Source organism: Choristoneura fumiferana, chromosome 14 (genome assembly GCF_025370935.1).
Source record: "Choristoneura fumiferana chromosome 14, NRCan_CFum_1, whole genome shotgun sequence".
NCBI classification, from domain to species: Eukaryota; Metazoa; Arthropoda; class Insecta; order Lepidoptera; family Tortricidae; genus Choristoneura; species Choristoneura fumiferana.
Genome location: NC_133485.1, coordinates 14,808,211 through 14,833,039, shown reverse-complemented (window position 1 = coordinate 14,833,039; position 24,829 = coordinate 14,808,211). Strand labels below are relative to the sequence as shown.

Sequence of the window (24,829 nt, the reverse complement as noted above, 5' to 3'; positions counted from 1 at the left end):
CAGTCGACTAAAAACACAAAGTTTCTTTGGTTCGAAACAGCGATGTTGTCCGACCAAAACTGTAACAGCAGTTAGTTGTTCCTCAACATAGACTGCACCGTGTTTCAACGAGATACCAGGAGTGCTATTTAACTTTAAGCGCAATGTATTCAAAACGCTTCATAATTTCATTCGGCGATCTCAACAGACGGACGGCTGTCCAAACTTTTAAAACTAACCCGCAAAAGTTGTGCATGCGCTGTTGCAGTATAACAACTGAAATGGAAGTTTTAGTGGGTTTGTTCGAGTTTGGATACAACTGGCCTGTTACTTTTATACACGCGTATATTTACGGCATCATCTATGTGACAATGGGCCGCCTTTATTGAATTGGTTAATAATTCTGTCTAAATTACATCGTCACTATGTAGAAGATTGTCGGTATACCCACAGTTCGGTACTTCCTGCCACTTATAGAATTGTGTGATCAACTTTCGTCAGCAGTGTTTTCAGTCAATTTTATTATGACTCGGGGTTTCAAGAAAAGGGGTTATATCCTTTCTTTAAAGGGATTTCTTTATAGACCGGCAACAGACCAGTGTTTCTCTTTGAAATGCTGATATTCATGAGCTGTTAGTAATAATTTTCCATCAGATGAAGCTCTCGTGCATGATGCTCTGCTCGTTTGCCTCCCACTCGTATAAAAAAAATACTGTCAAAAATAGTAAATGAGGGAGCATCGCCCTTAGATCAAATCTGTATAAATTTATTGCTCTAGGCAAAACTTATTTATCTACACAGCTCCTCAAATTGTACCTGTGTACCAACCAAATGAATGAATGATCTCTGTAATAACCCAGTTAATTTCGATGCTGACTGAGCTGGAATCCTACCTTTGTAGCACTTATCTGACTTGAGATCACTTCTTCAACAGGCAAAGTAGACGAGAAAGCGACCCAGCTTCATGCCATCGCGTCCCTCAAAGTGTTGCTAGAGGCGACCCGACCGACGGCAGGGGGTGCCGGTGCAGCGGCTGCACGGCATTCTGCCGCCACCTCTGCCGCCAAGGAGACGCCGCTGGACCTGCCCAACGGCGGCCTGGCTGATGTACAGTTAGATGCTATAGAAGAGGTAAGGGATGAAGACGTAAGGGGTCATCCGTAAATTACTTTAACACATTTAGGGGCGAGAGGGGTCAGGCGGTTTGTGACACAAGAACAAAATAATTGCGATTTACACAGCAATGAGTGTGGCAAGAGGGCTAAAAATGGGCAAAATTAGTGTGGCTAACTGCAGAATCACAATCTGGTCTTCAAAATTCTATTAATTAAGCAAACCAACCGAATGGCGGCCAGCGCTGTTGGATTTGCTCAATGGCGGCCTGGCTGATGTTCAGTTAGATGCTATAGAAGAGGGGGGTGAAGGTGCCAATAGCGCTTTAAGAAATAGAAATTTAAGAAGTTTAGAGGTGGTCTTCTTTTTACATTGTTAGTTTACCGTGATCTCTATCTGTCATAATTTGTCATTCAGTTTTATATATGGCCTGCTTCATGTCAAATGACCCCCCCTTCCTCTTCAAAGTGTGATGTAATGTTTGATAAGATTCATGGCAGCGCTAGTGTTGCCTAATCTGCTAGTTCTGGCGCTGCCTACCACACACACACACACACAAACAGTGGTACACACCACTGATAATTTTTTCCGAATGCCAATGGTCAATATTAAAATTTTACAAGCTTTTATTTAATTTTACCTGTCCCGTTGTTTGTCTGTCTGTAATCAAATCTTGCAAGTTGATTCGACCAACTTCCAGTACTTGGATTGACTTGAAATTTGGTATACGTATGTAAATTGCGCGACAATACAATAATCTGGTAGTGACATCCTGGTAATCCGTCCAGGATGGTCTCCACAGGACAGAACTCCTCATGTTAATGGCATCGACTTGAAATTTGGTATGCAAATGTAGTTTGGGTGACAATACAAGTACAGTCAACTAAAAGTACGGTCAGAAAAAAAGCTTGTATTAAAAATGAAATTTTACCAAAAACTTATAATTTATAATTGATTGATTCAGGCGTTATCTTTGCGGAAGTCCATTAATGAACAAACGAACATCATCAAGTTAGTTATAGTTCATCAATATTTGTCATGTTTGTCCCCAGATAGGTGACCTGGAAGAGGACACGACGCCGCTCGACATGTCGTGGCCCTCCGGGTTCCGTAAGCGGCTGACCTACCTGTTGGTCGCGCCCATAGTCTTCCCGTTATGGATCTCCCTCCCGGACACTAGAACCCCTCGAGGTAATCTCTCTTCTTAGTCGGACACTAAGAGTAGTCGTGGTAGCACAGACAGATCAGGGCTACTACGATATGCTGAGCTGAGTCCTTTTGGCATCACACTACTACAGCACAACGTCTCTATTTTTTCTCTCTTTTCCATTCATGTTTTTACGTTGTTTTTGTTGTGATGTAGTGTTTTTTTTTATTCGACTGGATGGCAAACGAGCAAGTGGGTCTTCTAATGATAAGAGATCACCACCGCCCATAAACATCTGCAACACCAGGGGTATTGCAGACGCGTTGCCAACCAAGAGGCCTAAGATGGGATACCTTACGTGCCAGTAATTTCACCGGCTGTCTTACTCTCCACGCCGAAACACAACAGTGCAAGCACTGCTGCTTCACGGCAGGATTAGCGAGCAAGATGGTGGTAGCAATCCGGGCGGAGCTTGCACAAGGTACTACCACCTGCAAAAAGCCTAGTGTGTTTCTTTACGTAAATAAATGTTGTGAGTTGAGTTTGAAAATCGAAAATCGTAATTCGTATCGTACCGTCCCTCTCACGCTCGTATTAAATAATATTAGCGTCAGCGGACGTCAGCGGGACTTAAGGGCCAGAGCTAGACACAAAACCGTTAATTAGTTAATTACTAATTAACAAAGTAAACGTCTCGGCTGATGCATTATTTTAAGGTTACTTTCAAAAAGGTCAACTAGCTTTCCTCAAGTCCTTTAATCGTTATTTTTATTTTTTAGGATTACATTAATGTTTCAGGATTATTTGGTTGGGGCTTGGGGGCAAGGGGTGTTTATTTTCCTCGATCCCCCGGTCCTCACTAGAACACATAAAAAAAATACTTTACTTGATTGATGATCGGTTTAAATGGTGAAAACAAAAATTTTACGTCGGGCCTCAGGAGGAAAGAGAATGCGAGTTCATATTCCATTCAACGCCCTCAAAAACGTATTCGTTTTTAGTAGACTTGGTTTTGGTTTTTGGAGTCTTTTTGACAAGCCTGTGAAATAAAGTTTCTTATTTATCCAAAACGACACAGTTGTAAAAAGGCACTTTCGAAGATTTGCAGCACTAAGTATATTAAATATGCATAATATTATGCATACGATAAATTTTACCGTGAGCTGATAAAGTAAAGCTTGAATCCAACTTTGCTGCGCTGAAGTCGACTTTCCTTTTCCAAGCAAAGCTCGTTAAGTTTCAGCTTATCTTATAATGCAGCTTAACTGTACTTCGCTAAAATGTGCAGATGAAATATTATTTAGATTAAATAAGAATTCATCTCTTGCGGTTTGACATACTTACGAGTATTTGCCTCGGTAATTCTAACGTTTATGAAATACCGAAATGAAATGAAATAAAATTTATTCTAGACTCAAGTACTTAGGCTTACTTACCTTACCTAGCTTAGTACATAAGCAAATTATAAATAAATAGAACAAATTAAATTAAATTACGATTTAAATTAAATTTATACAAATTAAATTCTCAAACTATATAATTATCCTGGTAAAAAAAAATATATACTAGGTAGGTACCGTTTTCTAACTTAAAACCTAAAACTACTAAAAGTGGCTCCGCAGCGGTAACGTTTCGTGTGCTCTGCCTACCCCTAGGTGTGATGTTTGTTTGTGTAAAAACTTAATATTTATATAATGTAAATATTTATAATAATTATAAAATATAAATATTTATATAATATAAGTATTAAGTTTTTACCATTTTAGTATTTTTTTTTATCCTTATTAACCAGGATAATGTTATTTTCGATCCACTAACTCCCCCTTTCTTTTCCAGGGAAGAATCTGTTCCCAGTAACGTTTGTAGGGTCCATAATATGGATCGCATTCTTCTCCTACCTCATGGTGTGGTGGGCGAACGTGGCCGGCGCCACCGCGAGGGTGCCCCCCGAAGTCATGGGCCTGACGATCCTGGCTGCCGGGACGTCGGTGCCCGACCTGATCACGTCGGTCATCGTGGCCAGAAAAGGCTTCGGGGACATGGCGGTCTCCAGTTCTGTGGGGAGCAACATATTCGATGTTACTGTCGGGTGAGTGTTTGTAAATTTTATAGCATTATCATGATGTCCATATCAGCTCGCATACTTATTGGGATTCTGAATGTAATGTTTGTCAGAACGATCGTTTGTCATAACTCTTTTTTCTCGGAATCTAATAATTGTTTAGAATTGTTATAAAACAAACCTAACCTAACCTATAGTCCTATAGGTGATCATTTAAAAATTTCAGAAAACTGTAAGGTATCAGTGGGAAAAAAAATATGGCAAACGATTATTCGGACAAAAATTACGGTTACTAGCGAAGAGTATGCAAACTTTGGCGCTCCCATCATGATCAAAAGTAAAAGTCAAAATACTTAGCTTTATTCAATTTAGGCTATAGCAATTGAAGCAAGCACTTATGAATGTCAGAAAATCCACCAACGGTTCGGAAAAACCTCTATTTAGAAGAATTCGGCGAGAAACTCAACGAGGTATATATTTTTAAAATAGATTTACAATTTTGTTAAATGATATCTAGTATACAACACAAATACATTTTTAACACAGTACTAGTAGATTCGCTACTTGGAGTAAGGGATCGCCAATGCGGATCGAAATTATTTCAATAGTGTGTGTACTCGTATCATTTAGGTGATATTGACGATTCTGCCTTGTACATCTCAGCAACTTTTCAGGAGAAAATAAATTGATTTATGAAATAATTGATCACCATCAGTACAAACCTTCAATACTATAAATATCATACGAATACACTCAACGAAATAGGCAATCTTACCGACCGACCGCGAACAATGGATAGCCTCGTGATAGTAAGTGTACATAAGGCTTAAAGAATAACCGTTCAGCACAAAATATGTGCCATTAAATCGTGTATCCAACCTAAAGTCGCAAACAATAATTCTGATAAGAAAATACCGTCTTTTGCTGCACATTTTCATATAAGCCGAGATCTTAACAAGCCTCCAGGGATCTGGCGAGTAGCCAACATTAGAAAGTTGGCTCGCTCCCTTTTTCGCGATTAAGACAAGGGGTTAGGCAGTGGGGAGTAAAGAGGCTGGTACAGTAGGATGGCGATACGATGAACACTTTTGCGTAGCCTTATCCTTATACTCAGAGTTTTCTTCTTAGACTTCGGTTAACACTCACTGGTATCCGTTCCGTCCATCATGCTAGTAAGTGTAACCCTTTCAGACTGACTGACTGATGGCCCAGACTGATGAAAATCAATTGTTTTTTACATATTCGTCAATCCAATGTGAATGACGGACGGAAAACCAGTTTTTTTACATATAACTGACCGTGATAGACCCTATCTCACCTAATGTTAAGTGCATAGATGAGGCCAAAGGTGTATCTCACTGGTTTAGTAACAGCCTCTTCACTCTAGCCTTGAAGAGCCCTAGATTATGATGAACTGAACTGACGCCCCGATGAGCGTGTAATCGAAGTCAAGCGTGTAAATGCCGTTTAAGTATGTCGCTGTTTTGCATGTATCTACTTGTGTGTATCTACGCTAAGACCCAGTAGTCTAAGATCCGAGTATAAAACGACCTCCACCGAACTGGTTAATGGGTGAAAAATATTTTATATTAAATTGAATATGTTAATAAATATATTGCAAGTGTGTTGACTAAAAAATTCCTGTCCAAACTATAATAAAAAAAAATGAAAATTCCTTTTTGTTTAATTTACTCATGAATTTCACGAATAAATTTTAATACCTATCGAAAGTATGAAGCCTATTAAATGTATAAACGTTGGTTTGTCTATATTTTTCGTGGCATAACTACGGGTTGGCAGGTTTAAATCAATTCTAGTTTTTATAGTATATCAGAATCAGACAGGATTTTTTTACGCAACCCACTTGCAATATATTTCATCCATTAACCAATTCGGTGAAGATCGTTCTTAAACGGATATTCTACTATAGTTGTCTAAACCCGTTCGACATTTTATCATATAAAACGTATGAAATGTTAGAGTAATAAATAAGCTAAAGAAAGCTACAATGCTACGCCGTAGCGGGCGTAGCCCGTAGCGAGTCTACGACTGCCGGGAAGGAACAAATCTTTATGATCTGCGATTCTGTTATGTATTTTTATATGACATATCTTATCATATTTATGTTTGTGTGTGTGTGTGTGTGTGTGAAAGCGCTCGCCGTAGCCAATCGTAAATAGTCGTGGCAGGCATTAGACTTAAACTTGGCCTCAAAGACGCAATTCCCATGACTATAAAACTTCAAGTCGACGTTTCAAGCAGAACTAAACCCATTAGAAACACAATACATTTCAAAGTTACCAACATTTGACCTTAGGACTTGCTACCTGCTTTTACTAACTGTGACCTTAAGCTTGACCTTTAGATTCCTTGACTTCTTAACCTTAAGGGCAGTCCTAGTGACAACATTTATTATATCCAAAATTTTGCTGTCTTTTAAAGCATTCCACATAAAAAAATGTCTTTACCTATTTGCTACTTCTGCTGAAACTGGACGTGCCACCCGAAGTTTCAAAACTTTTTAATTTAATGAAAATGTAAGATAACCTAACCAACAAAAAGTGGTAAAACGCCCGACTTTGTCACTTCAAAGTTCAATATCTCAAAAACGGCTAAACTGATTTTGATGAAACATGTCTAAAAACCATCGCTAGAAACCCTGCTTTCAAATAAAAAAAAATGCAGTTCCCGCGGGATAGCGATACACGAATTCTACGCGGACGGAATCGCGGGTAACCAGCTAGTCAGCCATGTTTTTGGACACTGGGTGCAGTATTAGCTAGCACTCATAAAATTTGTACAATATAGATTTTATATACCTACATACATACCCTATATATATGAACCAATAGATATTATGTACGAGCGAAGTCACGGGCTCACGGGGTAAAGTGTAGCAATCATATAGGAGTAAATACAAAATGCATCAAATACGTTCGCGTCAGCGTTCCATTTTCAATCGCCTAGGTCAATTGTCAGCTTATAATCTGTGGGCGCATCCTATTGGCTGAGAGCCAGGTCTGCGGCGCACAGATAACGTTACGGCCGCCCTGATTGGTCCCGAACCGTTGCAGTATCTGTTACTGTATCAAATAGGCAAATGATTGTGAGGGTTTATCATCATAAATTTATTGCTCTCTCTCCTAGTGTATGCAGATGTTATAAATGTTATTATAGTTACAGTTCTTTCTTTTTTGGGGTTGAGTGTCATTAAGGGCCAAACATTTTGTTTTAAAATTTGAAATAGTTACAGTTAGAACGTGAAACCATATGCAAGGGCACTGCAAACTTTAATACTAAAAGTGACTGACTAATAACGTTGTTATTTTTTATTTCTAAAACCTTGTGTCGGGTTTAAGACGCAATAGTTTAATGTCAACTGCTCGTCACCTTTTACGAAAGATTGCTTTTTCCGATGCGGAGCCGTTCATTATTGAGAAGTCCTGGTGCTTCACCACCCGTTCTATTTCACCATTTGCATTATGAATTATGACGAGCGCAAATTGCTTAGCAACTGTGTTAAAGCAAGTTAAAGTAATTGAAATTAAACCCGTGAAATACTTGTTATAAATGACGGAGTTCTGAGGTAACAAACATTAAAAAAAATACAACCGAATTCATAACCTCCTTATTTTGAAGTCGGTTAAAAATCGAGTATCGTGAGATTCGTTAGACAACTGACATTTGCAGCACGTTTGTGATTGGTTAAATAACTAAGTAAACGAGCCAATCACAAGCAAGAGCTTATGTCAAACAGATGTCTCGATACTAACGCCATCTACCGATATTTACCTGTCAACAAACCCTTTTCGGGATATGCGCATTTTATTCTATGTTGTCATGAATAAAGGTAAACCAAAAATATATGACTATTGTTAAGAGGGCGCCTATTGTTCTTATTTATATGGCAATAGTTCAGTATAGTCTTATCTACAACGTTTACCTGTTAGCTATGATGTTCATTTGGAAAGGTTTTGTATTGAAATAGTTTCATTCACCAAGCGTTTTTTTCAGTAGTTTATTATAAACATTATTTACAATGATCCGTTGTTGACTACGAATTGTTTTTGGGCATTTTTTGTTATTGTTCAAAGAAAACGCCACAGTGACACTGACAATCATTAAAATTATTGCCAGTGTAAGAAATTCTCATCCCCCATTTGAAATTTATCTCGAGCTTTACGGTGAAGGAAAACATCGTAAGAAATTAGTTCCAATGAAATTCCGCAACATGGCGAATAGTCATAAATTCTGGTCAGGCTTTAAATGTATTCTTTCTTTCGTTGACTGTAGCAGGATTGGGTTTATTTACAACCGTTGCGGCATTTCACGTTTTGCTTCACCTGTAAACATAAATATCCCCATCACATGAACCAGGAACTGCTAAAAACTGCTATATTTCAAAAAAATACGAGTAAAAGTTCCGAAACCCCGGGCGACCTACATTTAAACAAATCGGCTCATAAATCTTCAGCCAACCGGAACATGGAAGAACGGCCTTTGCGTATCAAGAAAAACAGCGTAATTTCCTTTGCCAAATGTGAACCATGAAAACTGAAATCGTAAACGGTCTTAGGTCGAGTATCGCAGGGCCTGTTAAGGTTTTATTCATATGGGTATTTGGCCATGTAGGTGTGAAGGGAATGGCATATTGCAAGCACTTATAACGAGACCTGCCTTTGGGACATCATCCCTTTTGTATTTTTACCCGACTTCCCGAAGGAGGGCTATGTTTTTCGAGCGTATATGTATGTGGGTATGTATGTCCATTTCTTTGGTCCTCGCTGCAGCCTAAACGGCTTGACGGATTTTAACATATGAGGTATCATTCGTCAGAACTGTCGGAGTGACAAATATTTCAATATGGCGTCTGCGAAAAAAATATGGCGGAGGAATAAAAAAATATTATTATTAGTCGGGTTTTGATTTTTAAATAATAGCCTCAGGCTTCGTTCAGGAGGCAGAATAAGGTAAAAACAATATTCTACATACTTAATCCGTCAGTTAGATTAGCAGAAAAAATTGGACGCGATTGTTTTCTTTTGCTAATCAAATAATCTTTCAAATCAAATAACTTGGTTTGGTATTTAACTAAAAGTAAACAAAATTAAGCTGCCAGATTTGGTACATTCAAGGTTTTAATACATTTAACTTTTTAAGCTTTTTAAGCCGTGGTGGCCTAGTGGTTTGACCTATCGCCTCTCAAACAGAGGGTCGTGGGTTCAAACCCCGGCTCGCACCTCTGAGTTTTTCGAAATTCATGTGCGGAATTATATTTGAAATTTACCACGAGCTTTGCGGTGAAGGAAAACATCGTAAAGATCGTGAGGAAACCTGCACAAACCTGCGAAGCAATTCAATGGTGCGTGTGAAGTTCCCAATCCGCACTGGGCCCGCGTGGGAACTATGGCCCAAGCCCTCTTGCTCTGAGAGGAGGCCTGTGCCCAGCAGTGGGACGTATATAGGCTGGGATGGATGATATCTATCATTGTAATACAAACTAGACTAGTGTACTTCAATACAGAAATGTAAATGTTTAGATAGTACTAGTGTTAACCCGCGGCTTCGCACACGTAAATCATTAGGTCCAGCAGCTGAATTGACATTCCGAGATTTTTAAAAATTCCCGTGGGATTTCCTGAAAATTAAATCGTTGCTTTCATTGACGTTACATTAAAAACAATCATGGTCAAATTTCATGACTCTAAGCCCAGCGGTTGTTGTTTCAAGATTTTATCCCTATCCCGTGGGAATATCGGAATTAAAAGTAGGCTATGTTTTATTTCAGATGTTCAGCTATCTACATACCAAATTTCATGACTCTAAGCCCAGCGGTCGTTTTTTAGAGATTTTATCCCGTGGGAATATCGAGATAAAAAGTATCCTATGTTTTAATCCAGGTTATAAACTAACTTTTTGCCAAATTTCATCCAAATGCGTCCAGCCGTTTCAACGTGAAGAAGTAACAAACATACTCACTCACTCACTCACTCACTCACAAACTTTCACATTTATAATATTAGTAGTAAGTGTATGATGGGGGAATTTCAATATTTTAGACACCAATTGACGTTGTTTTGTTGAACTACATTTGTTGAATACTTATCCAAACCAAATATACGAACAAAAAGTTAGAAAACCCCCGACATTGTCACTTCAAAGTTCAATATCTCAAAAACGGCTAAACCGATTTTGATAAGACATGTCTAAGAACCAATGCTAGAAAACCGTGTTATAAGTTTGACCGCTATGTGTGTCTGTCAATGTGTCTGTCTGTGGCACCGTAGCTCTTTAAAGGGTGGACCTATTTGAATGCGGTTTTTTATTAGACAGCAGGTTTTCTAGAGATGGTTCTTAGACATGTTTCATCAAAATCTGTTCAGCCGTTTTTGGGATATTGAACTTTGAAGTGACAAAGTCGGGGGATTTCCAACTTTGTGTTGGTTAGGTTAGGTTAGTTGACGAAAGACGTTCAGTGTGGCGTTCTAGGTTCAGCAGTGGACGTCTTAAGGCTGATGATGATGATGACGAAAGAAAAAAATACATGTCCATTTTTTTTTTACCTGAGAAACCACCACATTATGTATATGTCTTCCTATTAGGTACGGTTCAAAAGGTACAGCCCTGTGACAGAAGGACAAACAGCATTGGCAGTATTTAGGTTCCCTTTGGCCTTGCTAAGACGCCTTTCTATCCCGGCTTTTATTTCAAACTTGGCCTCTATCTTCAGATTCTCCAGCGCCGTCACTTCTTTTGCCAGCGGAATGTCAAAGGCTTTAAAATCGTTCAAGTTAACGCACCATCCATTAGGATATTTTACTGAGTCGGCTAATACTCTGCGAATAATGGTGTTCGCAAGTCGAATCCCTTTTATAGCTAAGAGTACGCAAAATTCGAGAAATGGCGCGATTAAACTGTAATGACGGGTATTTGAAGCTAATTTGGGATAAATATAGGATAATTATGTTTATAAGTACAATTATGACGTAATCAACCTATGTAGGTAGGCATGGGGCCAATGGAGTAATGAATGGTTTTGTGATCTCTTAACTAAAACTGTACATATTTTCTCAGTAATTAACAGATAGACGTCCAACTGTCTATACTTGGTTTGGATAGGTAAGTATTAAACTAAATTTAAACAAACTTTAGCTAGGTACCAGATTTAGTACATTCAAGGATTTTAATCATTTTCCTTATCTATCATTGTAATACAAACTAGACTAGTGTATTTCAATACAGAAATGTAAATGTTTAGATAGTTTAATGGGGCAATTACAATATAAGACACCAATTGACGCTGTTTTATTTACATTTTAGTTAAATACCTATCCAAACCAAGTATAGTGACATGTTGAATATTCTTGGGTTCCATCTGTCACCATTCAGGTATGGTTTGAGTACCTAAAATCAAGTTGTGTAAAACAATAGAAATGTAAACAGATAAACAGTTTTTCACCATCGCAATATTTTTATCCTTATGCATCGTGGCGTGGACTACCTAAGCTTAAAGCAATGGGTTATTATTTGGATATAATATGAAACAGAAAAAAAAAACTATGTACAAATTATATTAATCGGTCTAGATCTGCCGCCAAGTCGAGCAAATATTGTTCTGAAATAACAAAGAAGAAATCAAAAAAACTAAATTAAAACTGAAAAAAAAGCAGTTACATAATAGCTATTTATGAAACTGTATCGTAATAGGGCGGTCCTTAAAACACGAGTGGCCACATGTGGGCCAAGGCCCCATGGAGCGGATTTCAAAGCCGACAGGGATTGTATGTTGAAGTGAGACCCTGGTATTTTGGCCATTTTTATTGAACTTTATGCATGTATGCGTCAGAATGTATTAAATACAAGCAAACAAAAGTTCCTACCAAGCTTAAATCTCAATAGAAGTTAACCTCTATTCAAAAGTCTAAAGTGAACCACTAGGTCAAACAGCACTGTAAAATAAAACATAAAAGCTCGCAAACCGAAATGCAAAAGCTTCGTTACTTAGCTATGTACGTATGTACGTGGCGCAAAGCGATGCTTTTTGTTATTGCTAACAAAATGACACTGGAATGGGGACGGAGATAAAAGAACTTTTTTTCTTAAAACATGGATCGACTTCAATTAAATCCCGCTAGTATTATAAAAATGCAAAACTTTGTGAGTATGTGTGTATGTTTGTTACCTACTCCTTCATGTTAAAACGGCTAGACGAATTTGGCTGAAATTTTGTATGTAAATAGCTGGTTAGGTATAGGCTACTTTTTATCCTGATTTATTATAGGATCGGGATCTAGAGAACTCAATCGGTGTAAACCTATAGTGCAACGTCAATGTAAGCAACTGTCCCACGTTATCAGTTTTGGGAATTCCGACGCCATTTTTAGTCTGTCACGCTAAATTAATTACCCTATGTCTCTTTTCAAGTCGGTTAAATGTACCAGTTTGTGGCAATGTGAGTAGTTGCAGAAAAGAAGTAAAATGACTGTCAAATACTATCAGTTTATTAAATTGCCCATAATAATTCGCAAACTCATCAAAATCGTCCTCTTGACCCTAAAAGTACGTACAAAGAAGTTAATACAAGCTTGTAAAATATCTTTACAACCTCCATATTTCTTCCCCACCGAAACGTGTAATGAAATTACCTTAGCTCTTCCGATGCTGGGTGACGTTTGACCCAATATTGGGGCCAAGGTCGTTGGCCGAATTATGCTAGATAAATATCAGGTCGTTCTGTTACTTTTCTAACTACACACTGTTATTTGTAACAGTTTTTATGGCTGTAATTTCTAAAATAGCTCATTGACACTGCGATCAAATTGAAATCTAGGCGGCTAGGTAAGTAGGTACTTCTATAGTTTAAATTATGTTTAATTGATTTATTTGTTAATCGAAATAACGATGTGGGTGCGAGAACCAAGGTATATGAAGGTAGTTTTAGTAACGTTAATCACACCTACTCATCCTTATTATTAACAGGCTTAGAGTTGCGTCTTGGAATTAACATTCAACTACCCTACTGAAAAAATATTGCAACCGAAAACATTCGAGCATTTTGACCGCGCGGTTACGCACGTTTATTAAGGTTTATTAGCACAACGGAAGGACAAGTCACAAGAATTTTAATCACGCTAAATTCAGCATCGGTATTGTCTTAAATTTGCATAAAAAAACAACCCTGGGCATTACATCTTTTAATAACACCTGCGACGATACTATAATGACAAAAAAAACGCTGCAAATTGCTGAATATTCGCCCACGTGCCTGTCTACAAATAAGGTACAAATACCCTACTTATGTACCTAAAGCCTTTGTCATCCCTGATTCCAGGCTCCCGCTGCCGTGGCTCCTGTACGGGCTCATCTACGGGCGGCCTGTGGAAGTCAACTCCAAAGGCATGGTCTGCAGCATCGTCTTGCTCTTCGCCATGCTGCTGTTTGTCATCCTCAGCATTGCCTGCTTCAGGTTAGTATCTGTCATTTTCTCAAAAATGGTATGAAATGTTGCCATTACGTCATAAAAAACATCGTAGAAAGAAACGCATCCTGGAGACTAGCTGCTAGTGTCAAGGAAGTAAGTATGAAAATACTTCCTGGACAGTAACGGGTTCCTTTTAAAATTTGGAACCCGTCACAAACAGCGCGCGGGCCGAGCGGCAGTCTTGGGTGTAGTTAACTAGTATTTTGAAATGGGTCCATGTCATCATTATCATCATCAACATCATCATCATCATTATCATCACCATCATCATCACCATCAATACCAACAATCATCATCACCATCACAAGCAACGACCATCATCATCACCATGACTAACAATCATCATCATCATCATCACCGTCAACCATCATTAATCATCATCAACGTCACCGTCAACCATCATCAATCGGTATCATCATCACCATGACTACAATCATCATCATCATCACCGTTAACCATCATTAATCATCATCATCATCATCATTACCATGACTAACAATCATCATCATCATCACCTTCAACCATCATCATCATCATCATCACCTTCAACCATCATCAATCATCAACATCATCACCATCAACCATCATCAATCATCACTATCATCATTATCACATCACAATCACCGTCATTTCCTTATCAGCATCATCATCATTTTTGAAAAAAGCACTATACAAGCTTCGACCAGTAATCGCCATCCTGGCCTCGTATCATTGATGGCCTCACCTAGCGGTTCGGCCATCAAACTTCTACTCGTCCAGCCATCGCTTACTTACTGGACTCTGCAGTAATGTACTATTGCATACTTTCATTGATAAGCAAATGGAAGTAAGTCTATACAGCTAAAAATATTACAAACGCGAAAGTTTTGGATTTGTGTATTGTGTGGCTGTTTGTTAGTCTTTTACGCAAAAACTACTAAATGGATTTTAATAATACGGTTGTTTTTAATCATCATCATCACTGCTGGGCACATCCTCTTAGAATGAGCTTTTTTGGCTTGGGTCGTAGTTCCCACGCGGGCCCAGTGCGGACTGGGAACTTCACACACACACCATTGAATTGCTTCGTAAGTTGCATAGGTTTCCTCACGAGGTTTTCCTTCACCGTAAAATTTGTGGTAAATGTTAAATGTTATTAGGTCAGTTATCTGTTATTTGCAGAGCCCGGAATTTTCACGGCATTTATGATCTGTTATAGTGACTTCTCGGATCATTCTCACTTATCGACTCTACCTAAATTATATCGATAATGATATTATAGTAAAATAATAATCGTAACATCTTTTATAAAGACACAACACTTAAGCACTACAGCAGACTTTCAATATGAAATTGAATTATTAAATTATAAATTGTTCATCTAAGAAGAAGAAGAAATTTATTCACATTTAGGAATATCGTACTTAGAAATTTTGATTTTCGAAATTTTGCTGCGGAGCCGTAAAAACTGTTGTGATTCCAAGTATTTTAGACAATGAAGCCTGTGGTAATACTCGTAATTATAATTCCAGGTGGAAAATGAACAGAGGGCTCGGCTTCACGATGTTCCTGCTCTATTTCGTGTTCGTGGCGGTCAGTCTCAGTCTGGAGTACGGCTACCTTCACTGCCCTAGCGAGTAAGCTCTCGAAGGGTCTCGAAGCGTCGAGAACGTTCTAGAAAGATCCAGAAACAAGACTTGTAAGTTACTTCGGTATAAGTTTAAGACGATACGGAATAATGCGTCTAACGAGACAGTAGACAGAGGTGGATCCAAGATTATAGCTTCGGCTTGAAGCCGGTACGAAAAAGAACAGTATATACTATTTTAGTACTGGTACATTTAGTAACTAGCCCTTGAAACTAGGCCGAAAATACCAAAACTAAAATAGTAAATACCTCCGGTTTTTTGGTTCGGGAGGGGTTTGACTACGCAGAGGATAGGTTTTAGCTAAGGTCACTTCAAAATTTGTCACGGACGAACTCAGATGCTTTTGGGGGATTGAACTCCCAAACAATAGCACTTCCTTAGATCCGTCACTGGTGGTAGGGAATGCAAATATTTGCTTTGTCTCAGAGGATGCTACTTCGATGTTTCTTTTCGATGTTTGTAGGTCATAGTTAGGTTGGTTGGCTTGGTCGATATTGTCTCATTTTTACTAGTCAAACATGAAAAAGATACAAATACTTAGTGATAAGCGAGAAATATCAAGCAAACTAACATCTCTTGACAACTAAAACTGTTCAAATAAGTTTGCTATTAACTAAACCTTGCTGCTCCGCAACCAAGAAGCAATGAAGGTTCCCCTGGCAGGTTAGTTGGTGCTAGTAATTATTGTGAGGTTGTTTAACAACTTTGACATAGCGTCTCGTTTGGATTACTAAATGAACCAATCGCATGTGCGTCGAACGAACCTCACGATAGTAACGCTAGCGATATTCCGTCAGTTAGAAAATCTTCATTTCAGCATTTATTTACGGAGTAGCAAGCAAATGGTATTATTGATATGGTCCTCTGTAAAGTAGCGTCCGGATATATTAATTATGCAGTAAGCTGCTCATAAATTGTTTGATAAATACCGAAGTAACTTATAGTGTGAATTAGTGGTGTGGTGGAGAAATGGAACTTTAGAAAAATTGGTCCAACGTGCATTTCAAAATAAATAGGGGAGTGTAGTTTTGCTGTGGCTAGGTACTCGAATGTTCAGAGTTTAGTTCCGTTACGTATCTTTTATACTCCATGCATGTTGAGGCACAAACAAAATGTTGTTAAATTGCTCAATTTCACAATACGTTTGTAATTGCTTTCGCTTTTATAGTATTTGTTATGCTTAGTTTTATAAAACAAGAGAGAACCAAGAGCACCAAAATAAAAGTCCAATAATCATTATTTGCAATAGAATCGAGTGATATAGGATAGAATGGAATTCCTATTCGAATGCAATAATATTTAAGCATAAGCTTCTGATGATGACAGATTGCGGCATAACCACTGTTTAGTTTTCTCACTCGCACAAATGATTACGTAATAGTCGCCAATAGTCAATAGTCAATATTCCGCAGTTACGGAGGTGTTGGTAAAGTTTCGTTACAACCCTACTTTCGATAGCTATCGATAGATTTAAACAATCAAGAGTATCGCTATGACTTGCGTTATTGATAGTATAGATAGGTACTGCCGATAAATCTATCATAGTGTGACTTAGTAGATGATAGCTATCGATATTGAAACAATCTTTAAAGTGGTAATACTAATGTTTAGCGATCGCCAAACTTATGTCTGCCGGATGCACCCACAAAGATGGGCGCACAAAGCCATATACATGGTGGGTGCCGCATGACCTGGACGCGGAACTGAGTGAGTGGCCAAATATGGCTCTGGATAGGGAGATGTGGAAGTCAAGTGGAGAGGCCTTTGCCCAGCAGTGTGACACAGTTATGGGCTAAATATAATATATAACAATAAACTAATTTTTATAACATTTGTGTGACGGAGAAAGCTGAGCCAGTGGGAAAGGCGCGAGGAGCGCGTAGGCAATCGGCTAGTCATGTTTTGTATCAAAATTGTAAAGAAATGTAGACATCACTAGAGACTGTAGTTATTTATATGAATGTTAGTTGTTCGAGTCGAGTTAATGGCACTTTTATGATGCCGTTTTAGCGTTATTGCTAATTTCTATTTAATATTGATAGTGACGCGGCAATTGACAACGTTACATATTTGTAAGACTATAATTTGAGTAGCTATCTGTATTCTGAGACCATATTTTCTAACGCGAGGGTGCTCGTGACATTCATCTCTTTCTACCCTCATCTTATACCGTGTGATAGGAAGAGGCGATGAAAACGATTGTGATTACAGTGATTACGAGTGCGTTAGACAATAAAGACCCTGTTTGGAAAGAGGAATACACAATTGTTTTGAATTTTTCGTAGCATTTTCAATTTATTTATTGTTAATTTATTAAAAGGTTAGTTTAAATACGTAACTTCAATTCTACGTAAACATAGGTCCGTTGCTTTAGTCTTCATTTTTTTTCGAGACAAGTAAACACAATCATGACGTAGAATATCTTTACGTTCTTTTAGAATAATTATCCTTTAATAAATTGACTAAAAGTCCTATTGGAAATATAAAACTGGTGGTATGTTCCTTCCAAACAGAATACAGTCGTATATAATAGGTAATTTTCTTGGGTAGTAAAATATTATTCTATTTAGTCCGCCAGTTAAGATTACCAGAATATATTTGACATGTATTTTTTTACTTTTGACAACAAAAAGTTGAGGTGCGGCCGCATGCAGTCGCTCGACGCTCGTTTCCAGCGTCAAACCTGGTCGCGTGACATTATAGCGCAGTGCATGTGGCCGCAGAGATAATTAGCCTATTAAAGTTCCGCGCGATGTTACACCGTGCTCTCTAACAGGTTATAGGTACTCGTTTCTTCATATGTTTTTGTTTAATTGACGAGATAAAAAATGCATGCCCAATATTTTCTAATAACAACTGTCTAACTAATTAATTTATTTTAAGAAACTAGCCAATTAGTGTTATAAATATGAAATGTTGCCAGTTATAATTGTATGTTTTGTAAATATTAGTTGGAGTGTTCCGTTGGGTGTCGGACCGTCCACAGGTTATGTAAAGGCACGACACGATGTACATACACTTAGATGACGGAGCGGGACACATGTGGCATGTGACATAAACGCATTCCATAAAATGTGCCTAAGAGTTCGTAGGAAACTCATTTTTATTGTTAGCCTCATACTGTTAACCGACAAAGTTGACATTCGTAAATTTCACCTATAATAATATGGTAATAGTGCTATCGCAAGTATGCATTGGTCCCGCTCTCACGGTAGGTAGTTTTACACTGTCCTTATACGATCGTTGTTTTCCTTCTCTCTCTTCAACTGTAATTACGGATTTGTATATGCGAGAGCGGTCAATTCTTAAAATAATCTGACGTATTTAAATATTAAATGAGGTGCGGGTTCCATAGGCGACGTCCAGCAGCTTTGGGCTTGGTTGGACACATTACCACCACGGCATATATCGCTTACGTAAAACGGCGTGACGCTTGGGGAGCCACTACGAAATTCGAAAATCGAAGTTCGAATCGTACCGTCCCTCTCACTCTCGTATTAAATAATATAAGCGTCAGCGAGACGGCAAGATACGAAATTCGAATTTTGTAGTTCGTAGTCTAAATAGGGCCAGCAGGGCTACTACGAAACTCGAAACTCGAAGTTCGTATCGTATCGTTCCCCTCGCTCTCGTATTAAATAGTATACTTAAGTGTCAGAGGGACCGCACGACACGGACTTCGAGTTTCGAGTTTTATAGTAGCCCTGCAGGCGTCACGCTGTTTCACGTGCAGTGGTGATGTAGCCAAGCCCTTTGTTGTGGTTCTTTATAATAAAAGTAAAACCATGATTTTAGTTAGTAGCTTCTCCTTTAAAAAATATTTTTTCTCAATGTCATGTCCTATTAAGCAAAGAACTTGAAACCAAACATAGTAAGTAGTCTTTAAGTTGAAGTTGCTGACTAAAACAGCATGTTTAGGTGGGAATAAAAATAGATGTAACGAAATTGATACTGAACTGAAACTATAACGAAACTAACGGTTTTGTTTCACTACAGTTTCGCAGTTTTTTAACTGATTGCAAATAAGAAGGAGCCTCCTCCTTGTTCGTAATCTTTGTTTATTTAAGTAGCAGTTTACACAGTACATCTGTTTCGATTTTCACCTGTGGTGAATTATATGATGTCACATCTCTTTGATTAAGGAAACCATGACAAAGATATACTTTGAAACCGAGGCGTGGTCTTAAAGATTACTTCCCGGTCGCAAAGTTAACTGGCATTAGACCATACGTTGCATCTTCACGATTGGCTTATCTCATTTTATGTCTAACCAATAAATAGAAAGTTCGTAACATTTTGTAAGTTCAATTGTTGATGTCCCACAAAGTTTTATATTGATAACCCGCCTATTTGACATAGCAATAAATAGAATAGAATAGGTAGTTAAATATTATTACTAAGCTTATACAATTTCAGACCATTTCTATAGCTCAAATGGTCGCTACTATTGACAGACCTCGAAAATATGGAGATTTTTTGAACCTCCTTTAAATATTGTTAGAGGAATCCCATTATACGATAGAATGAGACGGTAATATCCACTGCTGATTCTACTATGGAATGGTGTCGATGCTAACCAGTATATACAGGGGGCTCACAATTTGAATGCGCACAAGATTCAGAAATCGTTAGACATTCGCTTTCACATTTGTCATACATGTCAATACAGATTATTGACAATGTTTTCACAGGAAACATTTGTTTTCTTGTCATCTTAATTATGATACTACCAGAGAGATTGGATCTCGTCTCTATAAGTCCGTTTATAAAATAACTTGAGTACCTACCTATCTTTAAATACGAGTCCTAACGACAAATTCCGTTTAAAAATTACTCATCGATCGAAAACTTGGTCTCTTTTGTAGTCTCAATAACGAGATGACGTGAAAACAACAAAACAGTGGTAAGGGGAAAAGATTGAATATGAAAAATGATTATTTTTTGCATAATAACGACATATCGATAGGTACTGGACAATCGAGTAGTTAATCTGTGATAAGGGGCATGCTTATGACGTATCTGTAATGTGTTTAATCCTATACTTTAATTATTTGAAATTTAACCGTCAAACTTCCACAGTATTGTACTAAATCGAAGATATATCTGAAAAAATCTGTTCATTTCTAGATTTTAACACAATAAATTATTCGGCAAGTGCAAAAAAATAAATATTTCTACTTTACCTTCGAATAACTGAAAACTTTTAACAATTTGATCGTTAAATTTCAAATAATAAAAAAACGGTTGTAGACACACTTCATCCAAACTTTGTAAATATGGAATTGGATAAGCTTGAATTCAATCAGACTTCTGTAGTACGCTTAGAAACGCTACTGCGATCCTGACAGTTTCACAAAGGTTCTGTCTAAAGTCTATCCCATATAATCTAATTGGTAACTAGATGCGGAGTGCCGTTAACCAAAAATATTACTTCGTTAAATAACGATTAACTAGTTAACGATATTGTAATCACGTAAAAAATACATACTTGTAAATGTTTTTTGTAGCCTCATTATAAATGGTCAAGATAAATAAAAAAATAACTTTGGATTAGTCGTTACTGCAAGCAACACAATTTAGTGTGTAGTTATGATCTTTTTTTATATCTAGACGGTTATTTGTAGCAAATGGTTGATAAAATGAAAGACTGTGGAAAACAAAATGCTTCGAAACAAGTCTGATCAAAGGACCAATCAAGCTGTATACCTATTAAAAAATGGACTGATCCACAGTCGACTAGTCACCTTTTTTTAAAGCAATAGAAAATAGCTATAAATATTATATTTTACACAAAACAGGGGTATAGGGCTTTAGACAAAACCATAATCATCTACGCGATTAATTTTCTCAAATAATCGCTTAAGAAACTGTACGATCTTAAAGTGGCTTCTTTTTACGATTATTCTAAGGTTCAAAATGATCTTCGCTATTATACTCAAACAATTGAAGTTCATTGGTGATATACAATTTCGAGTTAGATGCTCGTAGCATTCAAAATATATCCTTTTACATACCCGTAGTATACTGTAAGCACAAAGTACCAAGATGTATATTATACGTCTGATGTGAGCCTTTCGCTTCACATTCTATATGCTAATGTTAAACTATTTTACACTAGGTTTCTATCTATCTCTTGTAATATAAGTAGTACTTTGTAAATTATTCATCCTTCCATAATTGTTTTAGGGTAACGTTGCTTGGAGGTAGGACTTAAGATTATTTTGACACTTGGCGTGGTCCATAGTGGCGTAAGTCTGGTAGAGCGTAATTAATTTTATTGGAAAGTATTTATATTCAAATTTCCAGAAGAAAAACTACGAGGTTTTCGAAATACATATCTAATCATTTTAATTTCTCGAAACATAAAACAGTTTTCATTCGTTGGTATACCTTACAAAGACAAGAATGACTTGTTTTATATGTACTTAGACTGTGCAAACTCTATGTTACCACTCTCTGATATGTTATTTTATATGACAAGTGTGTGTGATGTCGTTTCTGTTTATTACGTTGAATAAACAGAGAAATCACATAAATTTGCTGCATAAAATTCCAGTTATTTATCAAAAAGTGCTACGAAAGGATTTCAATATGAAAAATTGTTAGTTATCTCTCGTTTCTAAACTCTAATAAGTTGAAAGACAACATGATTGTTTATGTTCGCAACAAACTGTGCCAGGTTTTCCCCAAGATGTGATACCACCAGACTTACGCTGCTTTAACTGTAACGAATCATATCGTGGCAAGTCAGCAACCATTAAAGAGTAGCTAACATTAAACTTGCATTCGTTCAATTAGTCCAGTCAAAAAACTTTTTGTATGGGGACTTTGACAATAATTTATCAGTACTCAGACTTTGTAGTATGTTAGAGGATGTGCATCGGTTAGACAATAATAAAGATGCATATTTAGTTTTTAACATAATGTGACTTGTGCAACATAGTAATATCAAAATCATGCAGTCCATTGTTTCCGTAAAATTGACGATTGTAAGAAACGGTTGCATGCGACAGAATACTCTATAGGTGAATACAAAGTTCTAATCATGTAGTTATATCGACCCTGCAGAAAACAAGATTTTCAGTACTTCTACAGACTAATCCAACTTAAGGATGAATTATTGTCAAGGTCTACTTCTTATTTGATTGGACTACAATACTCAGCAGCACAAGCCAAGCTAGACGTCATAAAAGTTTCAAAAGTTTGTTAAAAATCTATTTATTAACTTTAAGAGTTGATATTATCATGGCGTTCAGATGTCGCCGTTACACTATATAAATTCTTAGTAGCATAAGATAGGCTTAAAAGCTATCATTATACTTAAAAATATTAAATAACGAAAATTTAAATATGATATTCAAGTAGAGATTGTTACTAGAGTGATGATTTTTATATAAAATTACAATATAGTTACGAGTTTACACTGCACTGTTTTGGGTGCTGGAGTGAACACCACATTATGGATATTCTCTATAGTAATCAGCTTTAAAACGGTGGTCCAGCACAGTGGAGTGTAAGAGTATCGGTTTATTTATAGCTGGTAACACTTGAATTCGAGAAACTGCCTCTCGTGTTTTAAACATGGCGACTTTGTTTTATAGTTCAAAAATAAAGAATTTTATTATTGATTCTACTGCCCATATGTTTGTTAAAAATAAAAAGTGAAACGAAACATCGGAAAAAACTAGGACCTAATAGTTACATTATTGATACTTAAGACATTTTTTTTATTTCTTTGTCAGGATTATGTCATCTCAATAACAAATACCTTTTAAGTTAGAGTAGTTTAAAACAAATAACTGTTAAGTGAATATATTAAAAATTCCAAATTGACTATGTAATTGAAAACGAAAAAAGAAAAATGGATGAATTTTGTAAAGATAAACGTTACTCGAATTCAAGAGCTCAGCGTAGATTGTTAATAGTGATATAAAAATTAAAAAAAATAAGTATTTCAAAACTAACAAATGTTATTATTTCGATAATGTAGATAAGTCTAGTTTACCATCTTGTTGACGGAGGCATTGAAGATCTGCTCTACCCCCCTTAATCAGGGGGATTAGGTCTACTTTATATCAATATAAAACGACGATTTTTTTTATCCACACTTATTACTATGCGTTGGATTTGTTACAATTAAATATACTGTCAATGTTTTCGTTTCATGTTTGTTCAATTTATTTAGTTTTCTTTTATTAACCGTTAAATTTATGTCTTTTGTAATTATACTAAAACGTTATTGTATCGATGTAAAGTAGACTAACTATTGGATTCAGGCGACTGGTTGGTTATTTTCATATCGATACATTATTGTGATTTTGATGGAGCAGTATTATTGTAAATTTTTATTAGCTTCAAGCTAGTTAATTTGTAATTCTGTGATTTTGAGAACAACCTGTATTTACGCGTATGTTTTTTGAGTAGGTAATTGTCTACAGATTATAGTGCATAATGTATTATATATATGTATTTTTATCGGAAAAAGTCGGATCTTAATAAAAATACGAAGGCATTCATTATATTATATCAAATGAGCAACATCCATTAATATGGAACTTTATTATTTAATGTCAAAACGGCTTTACGATGGGCACTGAAGCTAATTTAGGGACACGATAAATATGAACTTTCCGATAAAATACTACAATGGTACTATGGGAAAACATTAAACACTGCACCTGTACGAAATTCAGTATTTTTTTAAACAAAATGATTGAAAATAATGAAGTTATTGTAATTTTACATGTTGTTTGAAATTTTTTTATGGTCCCTGAACGAGTTCAAATACAGGAGGTTCCCTAAAATCCGGCGTATGACAGTTTGCTATAATTATTGTGTAATTTATACTTATTGTTGCTCTTGTCAAAGCTTTTAATGATTGTTAATAATTACAAATGTGATAGTCATAGCATAAAATAAATGAATGATATTCATAAAGTGGACACAACGTTTATTTTGTGTCCGTTCTATAAATGTTATTTATAATTTTTATGATAATAGTTTAAACTCACTAGTTTATCGAATTCAAATGTTTATAGGTTTTTATTTTTGATTAGAAGATTTTATTGTTTTTATTTTTTATTTGTCGTCTCTAAGAGCATTGGCGTACCCGCACGTCGTTTTGTCGACGGTATTATGAAAAATTACAATAAAAATAATAAAATAGTGAGTGAAGTGATTTTTTCTTTTTCTCCTCACATTAAATTAGATTATCGTAGTGCCCATTGCAGGCTGAAAAAATACCTCTACTTAATCAGTTCTATCAGTTAGATTTGTCAAAAAATATTGGCCACTTATTTTTTTTTTAAGTCAAATGAAAAATGTACGTACGTGATGACGTCACGTCTAAATAAAGAGTATAATCAAGGCATGAAGTCACTTGGAATTTTGACGGGTTGTATTTTTAACATTTTGGATTT

General features: G+C 36.7%; 1 protein-coding gene across 4 annotated transcripts in view; it reads left to right on the top strand.

Annotated features, from left to right (window-relative positions):
* The window catches only part of Nckx30C (solute carrier family 24 member Nckx30C), an 87,841-nt gene extending 63,257 nt beyond the window's left edge, over positions 1 to 24,584 (top strand). For all 4 annotated transcript variants that reach the window (XM_074097959.1, XM_074097958.1, XM_074097957.1 and 1 more), the window contains 5 exons: positions 914 to 1,110; positions 2,145 to 2,283; positions 4,076 to 4,328; positions 13,633 to 13,767; positions 15,294 to 24,584. In XM_074097959.1, the coding sequence (XP_073954060.1) occupies positions 914 to 1,110; positions 2,145 to 2,283; positions 4,076 to 4,328; positions 13,633 to 13,767; positions 15,294 to 15,402 (833 nt within the window). In that variant the 3' untranslated portion in view covers positions 15,403 to 24,584. The remainder of the gene's footprint in view (positions 1 to 913; positions 1,111 to 2,144; positions 2,284 to 4,075; positions 4,329 to 13,632; positions 13,768 to 15,293) is intronic.
* The last annotated feature ends 245 nt before the right edge of the window (positions 24,585 to 24,829 follow it).